General features: G+C 37.8%; 1 protein-coding gene across 7 annotated transcripts in view; it reads left to right on the top strand.

Annotated features, from left to right (window-relative positions):
• LOC129445193 (hatching enzyme 1.2-like) overlaps positions 1–14,299 on the top strand; it is a 35,212-nt gene that overhangs the window by 12,369 nt on the left and 8,544 nt on the right. For 2 of the 7 annotated variants that reach the window (XM_073859065.1, XM_073859069.1), the window contains exon 3: positions 5,103–5,165. In XM_073859065.1, coding sequence (XP_073715166.1) covers positions 5,103–5,165 — 63 coding nt within the window. Of the gene's footprint in view, positions 1–4,763; positions 4,888–4,975; positions 5,007–5,102; positions 5,166–5,268; positions 5,335–5,571; positions 5,716–5,860; positions 5,979–6,197; positions 6,377–6,464; positions 6,547–6,646; positions 6,780–7,036; positions 7,201–14,299 lie in introns of those variants that run through there. The other 5 variants (XM_073859062.1, XM_073859060.1, XM_073859068.1 and 2 more) reach the window with 5 other exon arrangements.

The following is a 14,299-nucleotide window of genomic DNA, read 5'->3' as shown; positions in this document are numbered from 1 at the left end:
CCATCACCCTTATCGGAGTCTGCGCTCTCTGCGCAGGAGACCAGACGACCATCACCCTCACCGGAGTCTGCGCTCTCCTCTCAGGAGACCAGACGACCATCATCCTTAGCGGGCTCAGGTCAGTGTCTCACACACACACGCACACTGTAGATGTTTGTAGTCCCGAGGAGAGCGTGGCGCACCGGCATACACTGTGTAACCATTACACCTGCGTGTCGTTTCAACTTTACGGTTCAGCTAATTTGGAAGAAGTTCGGTCGTGCGCAGATAGATCTGTTTGCGTTGCCGGACAATACCCATTGTCGCCTATTTTATTCACTAACCGAGGGCAGCCTCAGCGTGGATGCGTTGGCACACAGCTGGCCGCGGGGGATGAGCAAATACGCATTCCCTCCAGTGAGCTTAATTGCAAAGACGCTGTGCAAGGTCAGGCAGGATGAGGAGAGCCTTCTACTGGTCGCGCCTTACTGGACGACCAGGAATTGGTTTCCAGAACTGATGCTCCTCTCGACAGCCCCTCCCTGGTGCATTCCCTGGCACATTTGCACCCGCGCCCCCACCTGTGATATCTCCATGGTGGTCGCTAAGCACACGGTAGGTTTAGGTGATTTATCGCAAACGGTATCTAACACCATCACTGCAGCGCGAGCGCCATCTACTAGACACGCGTAAACGCTTAAATAACCTGTTCGTCATATGGTGCTCTTCGCTCTCATAACTTCAACACCGGTTGGAGCGTAGGCTGTCACCCTCCACCATTAAAGAGACCATTTAAAATGTCCGCCAAAAAAAAAATCAATTCATACTCCACACTCCAAACAGATGGGGGCAGTATACCTCCAGAAAGTGAGCTGGTCTATTTTAATTTAGCAGCTGCTAATTTAGCAGCATATATCAAGTTTGATTTACATAAGCAACTAAGTAAGTTATCATTAGTCACAAAAAAAACATTCGGTCTCATTAAAATTGCAATGTTTTCCGCTACGTTTCGTGCGTCCATTTGGTGTTCATTATCATCGAAGACAATTCAAGCTTCTTAGCTAATGTTACATTTTAGCATCAGCTTGGAAGATAACGGGTGAAAACCGGATCGGATCCATGGGTAGAGCTAAGTATTAACCGCTAACAGCTAAGGATGCGCGATAAGTTGCATGCGATAGTCATTGCGCTTCTCACCAGTGAAGCCGGTTTCTTGATTAAAAGTGAATCGCCATCAGCTGCTTTCAGATGGAGCCACATTTAATGCACAAAGCCGTAGTTCATGTACAAGCTGAGCATAGGTTATCCCAAGGCCTATTATAAGTGAACTTCTAGCGGAATACTAACAGCATCTTACATACCAATCGAAAATAAATTTTGTCATTTTGGAGTCGAACCTCATTTCTTTCATGTCCATTAGTTGTCTCCAGCGATGAAAAGCAGTGCCAGTATTTACTCTGGTTCGGTTCCTTTATTTATCAGATTTTATTTGTGATTCCGAGCGCGTTGCTCCCTGCAGCGAATGGTTGTGGTAGTGGTAAATGTCTCTTGCTTCAGTCATTCTTCCGCTCTCTTCCCTGAACTGAAATGCGTCCGAAAACCCTATTGCAAGGCAGGAAGGCATCAAGGCAGATCGGTCGGCCAGCACAATCTAGTTATTCGATTTTTAAGAGGTGCTCGAAGGCTGAACCCTTCGCGCCCTTCTCTATTTCTCCTTGGGACCTGTCCATGGTGCTGAAAGCCCTGCAGGAACCTCCATTCGAGCCTCTGCAGTCTGTGAGTCTTAAGTTTTTGTCAATGAAAACTCCCTGCTAGCATTGGCCTCTTTTTTTGTCTGTTATGGTGGTCAGCAGAGAGGGAAAGCTGTCACTAAGCAGAGGATGTCTCATTGGATGGTTGATACTATCGCCCTTGCTTATAATCTGCAGGGCATCCCTTGTCCATTTAATTTGAGAGCGCACTCCACTAGGAGTGTTGCCTCATCTTGGGCACTCGCTCGTGGTTCAAGCCTGTCTCCTCTCGTGTTCTTTCCTCATCAGGGGGAGCATGGAGAACAGACTCGCACGTCGGCTTGCAGCCTCCGACTGGTGCTTCACAATAAGTGTCAGTATGGATGGCCATTAGGACAAAAATGCTTAATGGTTTGATTTGTCCTTCCTCCGCTGCCTTGGCAGCTGATGTTGCGGAGCATTGGCAGTCAGCCTCTCACTAGCTGTATCCTCACAAACCTATGTGTTGGGCTCGGGCATCCACATTGCATCCCCTAAGCGGGGTTCCTTTGTGAGTATTTTTCCGTGGGGTTAATCCTACTAGCTCATGTTTCCCTCAGCAGAGCACTGCTTTGCTTAAACAGCCACGGCTGTCTATTCTCAACTACGGTTGTCTTTCGCCCACCATTAGCCCTTAACAGGGCGGTGGCTTCCGCAGCATTCCTATCCTGCTCAGATAGGGCGCTTCCCAGTCGCTGGCACTACTGTGGGTTTAAGGAACATCTAGTGCCCGGCCTTCTGCCTTAATCCTATTCTCCTTAAGTGGAACCGGAGGGCTTTTTGCAGACACTGGAAGAGGTCAGCTCCAGTGGCGTTTTGGTAGGGATTCCCAATTCGTCGGTCACGACGTGACGTCGTAGTGACCGACTGAAAGGGAACGTCTCAGTTACGGATGTAACCCTCGTTCCCTGAAGGAAGGGAATGGAGACGTCACGTCCCATCGCCACAGATGCTGCTCCCTGCTGTCACGGCCGGTCACATTCTCTCGGCGTTCTCAGCAAAAAGAAGCTAATTTCGTATTCTGCAGCTGTGGCTTATATACACACCTGGCGGGGCGGCGCCAGCATTATGCAAATACCTCAATGCCAAGTTCATTGGCGTTTTAGTAGTTATCGAAGCAGATTGGTCTTTCTAAGCAAGTTCCCAATTGGTCAGTCACAACGTGACGTCTCTGTTCCCTTCCTTCAGGGAACGAGGGTTACATCCGTAACCGAGACGTTCAGTCATACATAATAAAGTTTATTTTTTTTTAGAATTTTTTAAATGTCTTCAGTGTGAACATCAAATCAACATCATACATTCACTACTGGTCACAATTGGTCAAAGTTGTAGAAAATGTTGTTGAGGAATCTGCTGGTCTGAATGATTTTTCTGAAGAGACTTGCTTTTTGCTTTTGTTGTTGTCTCTCTCTGTTTCAGTGACTTTTTTGAGTGCAATTTCAAAATATGTGTTTGAAGTGTCATGTGTGAGTATCATATGATGCGTCAAACACATATTTTGACATGACGAGCCATACACATGATGGGATAAATACATTTTTTGATGATCTTTGCCCTCGAAAAATAAGTCACCGGCCGCCACTGTTCACAAGTAGATGAGAGACAGAGACACATTCCTGTTCACACTTGGTTATCCGATTTTAATCAGTTTTTTTGTCCACTTTTGACCTCTTCAAATTGGAGAGGATGGTCTGTGGGTGAGCTGTTAAAACACCAGAGGGAAAAATTATGGGTTAAAGTTAACGCACACTTATATTATGTGAGAGTCTTTCCTGTGCTTGTGTTGTTATTAAGCGTGCTACACAACGTTTTGTACATGTATATGTAAGGGCATTCTTAGATATAATAAGACTAAATAAGCTCAGGCAACTTTCACATGCTTGCAAACAGTGGCGGCCAGTGACTTCTTTTTCGTGGCGCACGATGCAAAGCTTATCACAAAATGTATGTAGCCCGTAGACTCGTCATGAAAAAATATGTGTTCAGCGCGTCATGTGATGCTGTGTGCATCACGTGTCTTGTCAAAATAAGCGCCTGCTGCAGACGCGTCTAAAGGGTCTATGACAAAAGTGATGCTTGCGTTCGCCAGATACTCGCTTAATCTCATGTGTAAGTTTAGTGTTAAGTGAGTATCTTGAGAGTATCTCGTGAAAATGAGCATCTCTTTTATCATAAAACACTTCATAAATGTCTTTGCAGCAGGCACATATAGTTTGACAAGATGAATGATGCACGTGGTTCACAGGACGCTACAAACATATATTTTGAAACGAAAAGCAACCCACATGACACTCCGTACACATATTTTGAATTTGCGCCCCTAGAAAGAGAAGTCACTAGCGGCCACTGCTTGCAAAATAAAAAAAATTAAAGAAGCGGAGAGCAGCCGCTTTAGTTTTATCAATGATAGCAGAAAGACCGCGCTGAACACTGTTCACGCTAGAACCCATGATGGATGGAAAAATTTGCTTGATTGGTATACACATCAAATCAATTTGCAGAGAGTAGACACATAGGCGGCCTTTTGTGTGAAAGCATTTGATGACATAAGCATCTACTCTAGGAAAAGTAATCTGAATGTGGTCGAAAGGAGGCGAGCTCAAAACGTTTTACACCCCATTTCACCTGTATTTAGTGCTGTCTTCTTGTGATCCGATCGACCAGAACACATCTTACTACCAAGTGTAAACAGCCCCCAAGTGTAAGATGCAGTATAGCTCAAAAGTTTATTCAACACAAACTGTTTAAGATAAATTTTAAATTGGACATTAGGTGAACAACATGGGTCAAAAGTTAAGTACAAAATGTATGTTTCTTGCCTTAAATCAACCTCAGATTTGTTGTTTGTGCTGTTAGTTGTTACTAATGTTAATAAATGAGACTGTATTGTCAAGTCTTACTGAATTACCAAATTAGGTGTCTAGTTTTATCATAAACAGGAAGACCTTTGTTTTGTGTATTTAGTGCATTTATAAAGGGGTGGGATACAAAAAGGGAAGTTAACAGCTCTCAGAAAACTATTTAACACTCAGCTCTGTTTGATCCCAGTACTGCTGTTCCAGAAGCTCTCATCATGTACCTGCTGGTGTTCATCTCTCTTCTGCTGAGCTTTGTTCCAGCTCAAAGTCATTCTGTTGAGGTGAGAGCAAAGGCATCAGATATATCAAAAAATAAAAAAAACATTTCTTTTTAATTAAAGATACCTAATCTACATGTATTTAAAACAGATTTTCTTAAGAAGGATTCCTGAGACGCCAGGTAAAAGGGGTTTAACTTTTAGAACAATTAAGAATGATTTTTATTATACTACATTTTGTATGTTTTATTATTGGTTTACTGATTTTATATACATAGTTAACAGCACTGAGAAAGATGACGCTTCAGTGTCCGCAATACTTGAAGCCAACAAACATGCAGGTAAATGTATACATTTAACAATAAATTGTATGAAAATTACATTCCCACAATCAACAGGTTGTAATGGTTAATTACTGAATGGCCTGATGTGTTTTTATAATAGTTATTGAGGAGAATGCTGCTGACTTGCCTGTGGGTGAACTGTTGCATAGAGCCAACAGAGGCATCGGTAAGCATACATCACACACTTAACCCCATACATCAATACCGCACAGGTTACACCAAAACTATTTTATGATTCACATTTTTTTTGTGTGTGTGACAGATCCATTGTTTCTTTATCTGTGCTCTTTCAACATTAATATTTAGACCAATAAATCAACAAGAACAAACAATGTCTATCTTGTAATGGAAGACTTTTAATAGATGTATTTAGATCAAAACTAATAATTTTTTTCTGTTTCAGTTCCTGAACCTGATGAGCCCAAGCTAATGGATGACATTGCTGTAAATGAAAAAAATGCTGATCCCTGCACATCCTATGATTGCCGTTGGCCCAAGTACAGCGATGGCAATATTTGGGTACCTTATGTCATTGCTGATCACTACTGTAAGTACATAATATAAAGATGTTTCCTCTTAGAGTCCTAAGAATAAAATAGTAGGAGATTGGAGAGTGCTAGAGTTTTATAATCAGTGCAATTTAAATGTGAAGTTAAAATCTCATAAATAACCTCTGCTCTTTGCCCTCTCAGCCTCCAGTGAGCTACAGATGATTGAACATGTTCTGTACTCTTTCACAACTATCTCCTGTATCCGTTTCTTCCCTCGTTCCAATCAGAGAGATTACATCAGCATTGAGTCTCGCAGTGGGTGCGTAACAGAATAGAAAAATATGACACAAATAAAGATTTGCATCAGCATCAAGTGATTGTTAGCATATCACAGTCACAATCATCAAAATTATAAACCTGATGAGATAGAAGTAGAATTTCAATCAAAATAGGAGTGAAATTAAATCCTTTTTTTTTACATGTGGACAAGTATCCGAGATAATGATAAAGAAATTGATGCATTATTTTGACATTACAGATGCTACTCATACGTCGGTCGTCAGGGAAATGCCCAGACTGTGTCTCTGGCTCGTTTTGGCTGTATTTACCACAGTACTATTCAGCATGAGCTGCTCCATGCACTTGGCTTCAACCACGAGCAAACCCGCAGTGACCGCGACAGTTACATCCAGATCCTCTGGGACAACATCCAAGATGGTAGGTTACATTAGATCAAAAATACATTAAATCTTAAAGCCAGTCAAATTTCTGAATGAGAACAGTAAATGTTATGTTTATTTATCAGACATGAAGTACAACTTCAACAAAATCGAGACCCTAAACCAGGGAACTCCCTATGACTATGGTTCTGTGATGCAGTATGAGAAGTAAGATAACTTTGGCTGAAAACGAGATATGTGTTTTCTGTATTTAAGATGTTACAGATTGTAGATTGTTTCTAACTGTACCTGTGTCCTGAATCATCAGGTATGCTTTCTCAAAGAATGGCTATCCCAGTATGGTCCCTATTCCAAATAGCAATGCTCAGCTGGGCGGAGCTACTCAGATGAGCCAGAATGACATCATCAGACTCAACAGACTCTACCAATGTTGTAAGTGACATGAAACAGACACATTATTTTTTTTCTCTCTTTTTCATTTGCCCAAAACATGCTTGCAGAGGTTTTGTTCATCAAACAATGAGGTTATCGTGCTTAGGTTTTAAGCTCCTTGTCTTCATTTACATTCATTATTTTAATTAAAGATAATTTATTATAGTTATGTTTACTGATCACTTTAATGCTATGTTTAAAGCTGCTTGAAACTTTCCTATGAATATTTTTTAAATTGACCCTTGATAATTGTTTCATTATTTAGAGAGACCTGAATAACCTTCAGCATCCTGATATGCAGCACAGAAAACATGCAGAAAAGACATTCATTGAAGTCTCAGTCTCCCTGATGGTTTTGTCTGCTATGCTTACTTTATCAGTTATGTAATAAGCAAAATAATACACCAATAAAGCTTTAATGAATAAGAACATCAAGCCTCTTTCTCAGTTTATTCATCAAAAGTCATTGTGATTATAGCTAAAAGTTTCTGCTATAAAATGCATCTTTCAAAGTTGCTTATAATAAAACCGGTCCTAAAGAAACTAATCCTGAATTAAGATCAGTGATCTCGATCATTATAATTTTTAGATACTGTCTTTAAAAAAATTTAAGATTAAAACAGCCCAAAAATGTATTCATAATGGAACATTGAGATGTATTGCATGTTTTAACTGATGACCATTTTAAGAAAAATTATTAAATTTTTAATGTGATTGCACAACAGATCTGGCATGTCCTGGTCTTGTTTGCTTCTTTGCATGATAGAGCTTTAACCAACTAGCCTTTGTGGATGGCAAAGTGAACTGTTTTGAAAAACAATGATTTCTGGAGGTGTTTCTAAACCCATCATGCTATCCACTGAGTTTGCTTTACATTTCGCTCAGTTTAAACATTTGATATGTGTAAAATATGGGTTCATGTAGCCTCCCTAATTTAAACATTACATTCGAAAGTCATAAGCATATTACAACAATTTGGTACACAAAATGTATTGGTGGAGTGTTTTTGGCTCTATGATTGTGCTGGTTTATTAAATTAAATGAAATATATTAATGTATTAATAACTTGTATTAATAAAATGCATATATTAATGTGTTCAGGGATTAATATTAATTGAAAGTGATCTTTTGTTCTTATAAATCAAACAGGCACAAGCTAAATACACAGCACACAGTCAGTTGTACATTATAAACATTACGGAGTGGTTTCCTGGACAAGGATTAGTTTAAGACAGGACTAGGCCTTTGTTTAATTAGGAAATATAACTAGTTTTAAAGGCGCTCTAAGCGAATCTGTGTGACGTCCCTTCCTGTTGACGTTCGAAGTGTTGTCAAACAAAACGGAGTGTACCTAACTTCTCCCCTCCCTCTCCCTTCCGTGCTTTCTGAACGAGTTATGAACGCGCCCAAGCCCCACTCCCAAATCCTTCTTGTCGTTTATTGGCTGGAACACTTTGTTATGTTTCGTGGTGGTAGGTTTGACCGCTCTGTTTTTGTTGCAGTTTGCGAAGCCTGGTCTTACATTTATTTTAGTCTAGAACTAGTTTAATCACTGTCTGGGAAACCACCCCTACAGGCCCGGCGCCACAAGGGGGCAAAAGGGGGCATTGCCCCCTCAGATCTGATTTGTGCCCCCTCTGTTTTATTTTTCTATTCATGGTTACAAATAAAAATTTTATCCTTTTGATTTAAATAATAATTTAACCTTATCCCCATATGGGTAGAATGTTCAGTGACGTGACATTACTATCAGATTCAAATGTCTTTCGCGTTGGTTGACGCTGAGCCAGATGGACGAGCTCAGCGCTGTCATATATCAACACTATGCATGTGTTTTCAACCTCATAATGTTTATTTTAGATTTCAGACATTTAAAATACACTGGTAAAACAATAGCCTATAGTTTGTAAAATAAACCCTGATGTCTGTGGAAGCAATACAAATCTATTCAAATAAGATAATAATTTGCAAATAATAAATACAAATTATTTTCAAATAATAATAATTTGCCGACGTGTGTTATTCATATCAGACAAACACAGTGGAAGCAACTATAAAGTTTACTCTACTGTGTTATAAAGGTTATAATGATACTTGTTTGAAAGACGGAGATGCGCATCTGTCAATCAGCTATTATAACAGAGCGAGGCCAGAGACGAACGCACTCTTAAACAGGAAATAATATATGGAATAATTTGTGCATCTTTGAATAACTGTAAGAATACATTTCCTTTAAATATCATTTTTGTCATATAAAGTTCTAAGAGATAATAATGTTTTATCCACTTTTATTGCTTATTAACTTGCGGTTAACAGCGTGTTTGCGCATTAAGCCTACCTCAGAGTTTATTTGAGTAATATTGCTGTTTTTCCGGTAATTATAATACAATTTACACGTCAATCCTGCTTCCTTGTTTGTTCATTCATTTCATTATGCTGTTATGTTAAGTTATAGCCTATGTGGATATTTATTGCCATATGAGACGTCCATTGCCGTATATACATTCTCTCGTTTAATATTTAAATAATTTGCGGAAAAATGTGTGCATCTTTGAATTACTGTCAGAATACAGTTTCTTTGAAAATAGTTTTTTTTTAATAAATACATTGAGTTTCACTACTTTATTGTCATATACACTTCAGTCAGTGCACACAGCAGGGTCTGAAACACACAGACAGTCAGATGGCTACCCGTAATATGCGCTATTAATCAGAAGGAGAAATACTTTTAAAAATCCCAGGGGAAATTACTTTCATTACAACTTCAGATATACAGACAACATATAATATTATAACAACGTATTTTCAATGTCCATGCGGACGAACATATTTTACTTTTTTACTTTTTCGTTTTAAAGTTAGGATCACACGTCGATTAACAGTGGTAAAATATTCTCACAGTAACATACCTTGTATATTTTTATATAGCTCTTTTTTACTAAATAGTACTATTACTATCTTTTTTTTAAACTTATAAATAATTCATAAATTGAACAAAAATGATAATGGGTTTAGTTCTGATATTGTATAAAGAAATACATGGTGTATAATTACATTTTTAGAATATATTAGGCTTATAAGTTTGTACTCTAAAAATACTTTGTTACAAACAAGAGATAAAGAATTTACAAACGTTCTCATCTCACCATATACACAGGTACAGAGTCATTATATACAATAAATTCGTGGGGTTGCACTTAAAAAAAAACATTTAAAAATAGATGCATTTGTTTAAAGCAAAGCATTTATTTTACTTAGCTACAGATGAAGCAGCTCTTTGCGCCTTCTAACGTTCTTATAATCGGTCATCATTTATGTCCAAGAGACTCAATAATAATCTTTTACATTTTAATCCTTTAATTTTTCATATTAAAACGCGTTTTTGTGCTGCTTCGCATCCATGTATGCAAACCCGCGTTGTCATCCCGTTAATACTGCGCATATTATCAACGCGCTTTTTACTCTAGCAAAAGACACTCGCGTCGCGCATTGCCCCGGTTGTATAATCCAAGTCCAGAGTCTTTCATGAGCTAGAGGAAGAATGTCCAGGGAGTTCAGAATTTTTGTGTGGGCATGCATCAGCCAAAGGTGTGTGAGTCTTTTCTGGGTCTTCAAAAGACACAATGCGGAGAAAGTGCGCTCAGATGAGGCCACGGAGATGGGTAGGCACAGACAGTAATGAAATTAAAATCCAAAATACACTTAATAACCTACGTGTGTAAAAAATGTGGTTACCTGTGCTGTGCAGTTGCATATGGAGTGTTTTATGGACCGCTGCATTTAAAAATGTCTTTTCAAAGCGAGATCTCAGTGTATCATTGATGGTATAAAGTTAAGCCCCCTCAACAATTTCACATGCCCCCTCAGTGATTTCATCCTGCAGCCGGGCCTGAGACCCCTATAAGCTTACATAATACACAGTGTGATGCATTTTAAAGCAACACTATGTAGGTTTTTTACCTTTAACTTAATAAACCTCAAACAAACATGTATACATTTGTCCTCACATTCTTTACTGTAGTTCACTCTCAGATTCCTGCCTAAAGGCTCATTATGCAGCTCATTATGCAAGCCTTTGTTTGCTAGCTGTCAATCAATCCTTCTCGCATACGGCCACTCTAAACAAAAAGTGTCTTATAATTTCTAAATCAATACATTGTTTTATGTGAATAAGTAGGCTGGGTGATTTTCACATCATTTTAAAGAAAAAACTCTAGACTACTAGATTCTGTTTAGGAAAGTCTTGTTAAAACATGTTTAGTATGGGTTTTGTGGACTTATATCAGTGACTTAAAAATTTTGCTTTTATAAAAACCACGCATAAACATTTTTCTCTCAAAAATACAAACATGTACATACATGCAGCTCATATAATATTTTAGCCCAGTTTGTGCTGAACGCAGTGGTATGAGACACTTGCCATTATTATATTTTAAAGCAACTGAAAAAAGACCAAATGTAAGAGCATGTCAAAACCTCTGACAGTGTCCCAAAATGGTCGGACCCCAGAGGGGTGAAATAATGTCTCTAAAATTATTTCAGTGATAGAACAACTTTTAACTGGACAAATTGTATTGTTGCTGCAACCTGAGCAGCCTCCTAGCTGCTACAAGCACACTCTGAAAGTACACGGTGGAGGGTAGAGCACACAGCCCCTCCCCCTGCCTACAGAAGAGTGTCTGATACCAGGCACTGTTGCGTTTTTCAACCACATGGGGGAGCTGTAAGTCATTTTTACATGGAAACTACATAGTGTTGCTTTAAAGCTTTAAAGTTGTATGAGGCAGCGTAAAACATGTTAACAAGGCACAAACCAGCAGCTGACCATACTAATCTCTTGTCATATTAGTGGATTTTATTTGTCAAAAACATTATTGATAGAATTTTATAAAAATACTACTTATATAAATAAATATAGTAAATAAATGCATTTCTTGACTATTAATTAAGAAAAATCACAGCTCTTTGCCTCTAACTCGCTGTATTTCAATGGCTCACTAGCTTCCAGGAACTAACTGAAGTCTCCATGAATCACATGATGGCCACGCTTTTTGGACTTCTATTGTCGCTTATGTCTATTTTTATTAACAAAAAAATCAGATTACTTAAGCATTATCCATTACCAAAATAATTGTTAGTGAAAACATTTTGTGACTTCAATTAAATAAAAGGCTATTTTCTATTATAAGGCAGTAGCGTGCAGAGACTTAACCAAGTGCAGAAGTTTATTAAAAAAGCCAGGCAAACAAGACAAAAGGGTAATCCAAAAACTTTATCCAAAGAACAGGCAAAAAGGCTATAGCAAGGCAACATGAAGCAATCAACAATGATAAACACAATGGCAAAGCTTGCAGGTTACAACTTACAATACTTCGCAACATGAATGAATGGCATGGTTAAATACAGAAAGACCAGGAAGTGACAGTAGAAGCACAGTGAGTGTCCAATGTCCGGTTGGTGGAGAGGGTGCCACCTGGTGGTAGGACTAGGAAGAATAATCTCCTACCATTCGTTACAAAGGCTTTTATGTCTAGTTTCGTTTTACGGAGTGTCTCGTCCCACCCTATGAAAATACATCTTTATTTTTTGTCATAAAAGATAAAAGGTCTTACAAAAATTAGATTTCATTGTCGTGATATAGGTCTCAAATTTCATTCATATTGGTCTTAAAAAGTCTTAAATTTGACTTGGTGTAACCTGCAGAAACCCTGATTACACACAGACTGATAGATTTTAAATGTTTATTTCATTTACTTTTAATAATTATAACTGACAACTAAGGAAAATCCCAAATTGCTTAGATGTCAGTTATAATCATCAAAATGAAAAGAAATACACATTTGAAATATATCAGTCTGTGTGTAATGAATTAATCTAATATACAAGTTTCACTTTTTGAATGGAAATAGTGAAATAAATACACTTTTGATGATTTTTTTATTTTTTTATTTTTTTTATTTTTTTATTATAACACATCATCAACACTCACTGAACACCTGTTCATGCAAGCCTACCAGGGATACACACACACACACACACACACACACACACACACACACACACACACACACACACACACACACACACACACACACACACACACACACACACACACAGGTTTTGTGGTAAACCCATGGTTTTACAAATGGTGATCCATATAACAAATATCCATGATTACTACACTTTTCCTATAACAAAACCATGGTCATTTTTTGTAAGTGGGATATGTAGAATGGTTCCTGTTAGACAGAAGGTAAAGTGTTTGGGACAGGGGTACAGACAGGTGTTCATGCTTGATATATAATATGTTGTATCGTTTCACTGTTACAGCAAGAGCAGAAGGACAAAACCATTACATATGTACAGATATACAAACACACTCATGCACTCACAGAAGTCCCAGGAAGGAAAAAACTAAATGAAGTGACACAGCACATTCAATTTTCAATGTTTCAATTCAATCTTCATAGAAAATGAGCCAAGGCCAATGCATCTGAGGTTGAAACAACAATTAATTGTATCATTTTTCTTTTAGTAAACATTAAAAACAGGTCCCACAGACACAAACACCACACAAGGGTTAAACAATGTTCAGACTGTGGACATGAATATATCATATAGCCTATATTTTATTATTATTTCATTCTGCAAATTATGAATGAAGTTGAAAATAGAATTTCCTAAAATACTACAAATATCATGTATCAAACAATAGATATTTGCATGCTATCTCACAGAAGTTTCATTTGGAGCAAAGCATACAATTCTTTTAAACTTAAAGTATTAAAGTGGCCATGGTCTTTGGAGAAATATTTACATTAAAGTTGTGTATCTGTGTGAATCATTTAGTAGCATTATATAGGACTTATGATGGGTTAATGTGTATATCTTATTTGTGGTCAGGCGCCTATTTCATCAATGCCTTTGATTTCACAATAGCTCAAGCACAGATTGCGTGAACGCAGTAGTAAAGTCTTGCTAGGCAACAATGCTACATACTGTGCCTCTTAAAGTGAAACATTTTAATGCATAGATGTAAGCCTATTACAATAACTATTACAGTTTTTTCGATTGCTAAACAACAGTGGGCACAACTGGAGTCACATTTGCAAAACTCTAACTACAGTCCACATAGCAGCAGTACCAAACTCTAGTTCGTTTTTCATTGCTTGAACACAGTTTTCAGTTTCAACTCTACACACTTATCCCATGACTTTAAACACAACCTGCACAACACTGTAAATTTACAGCACTATGTTCAAATGCTAACACACTGCTGTCAAAACTGTGAACCCTACATTCAAAACAGAATTGATTTCAGCCTTGTGCTGATATATATATATATATATATATATATATATATATATATATATATATATATATATATATATATATATATATATATATATATATATATATATATATATATAGATATATAGATAGATAGATAGATATATAGATATAGATATATATAGATATATAGATATTTTGACAGCAGTATATATATATATATATATATATAGATAGA

The sequence above is a fragment of the Misgurnus anguillicaudatus genome, chromosome 21 (genome assembly GCF_027580225.2).
Source record: "Misgurnus anguillicaudatus chromosome 21, ASM2758022v2, whole genome shotgun sequence".
Classification (NCBI taxonomy): Eukaryota; Metazoa; Chordata; class Actinopteri; order Cypriniformes; family Cobitidae; genus Misgurnus; species Misgurnus anguillicaudatus.
This window is presented reverse-complemented; position numbering and strand designations above follow the sequence as displayed.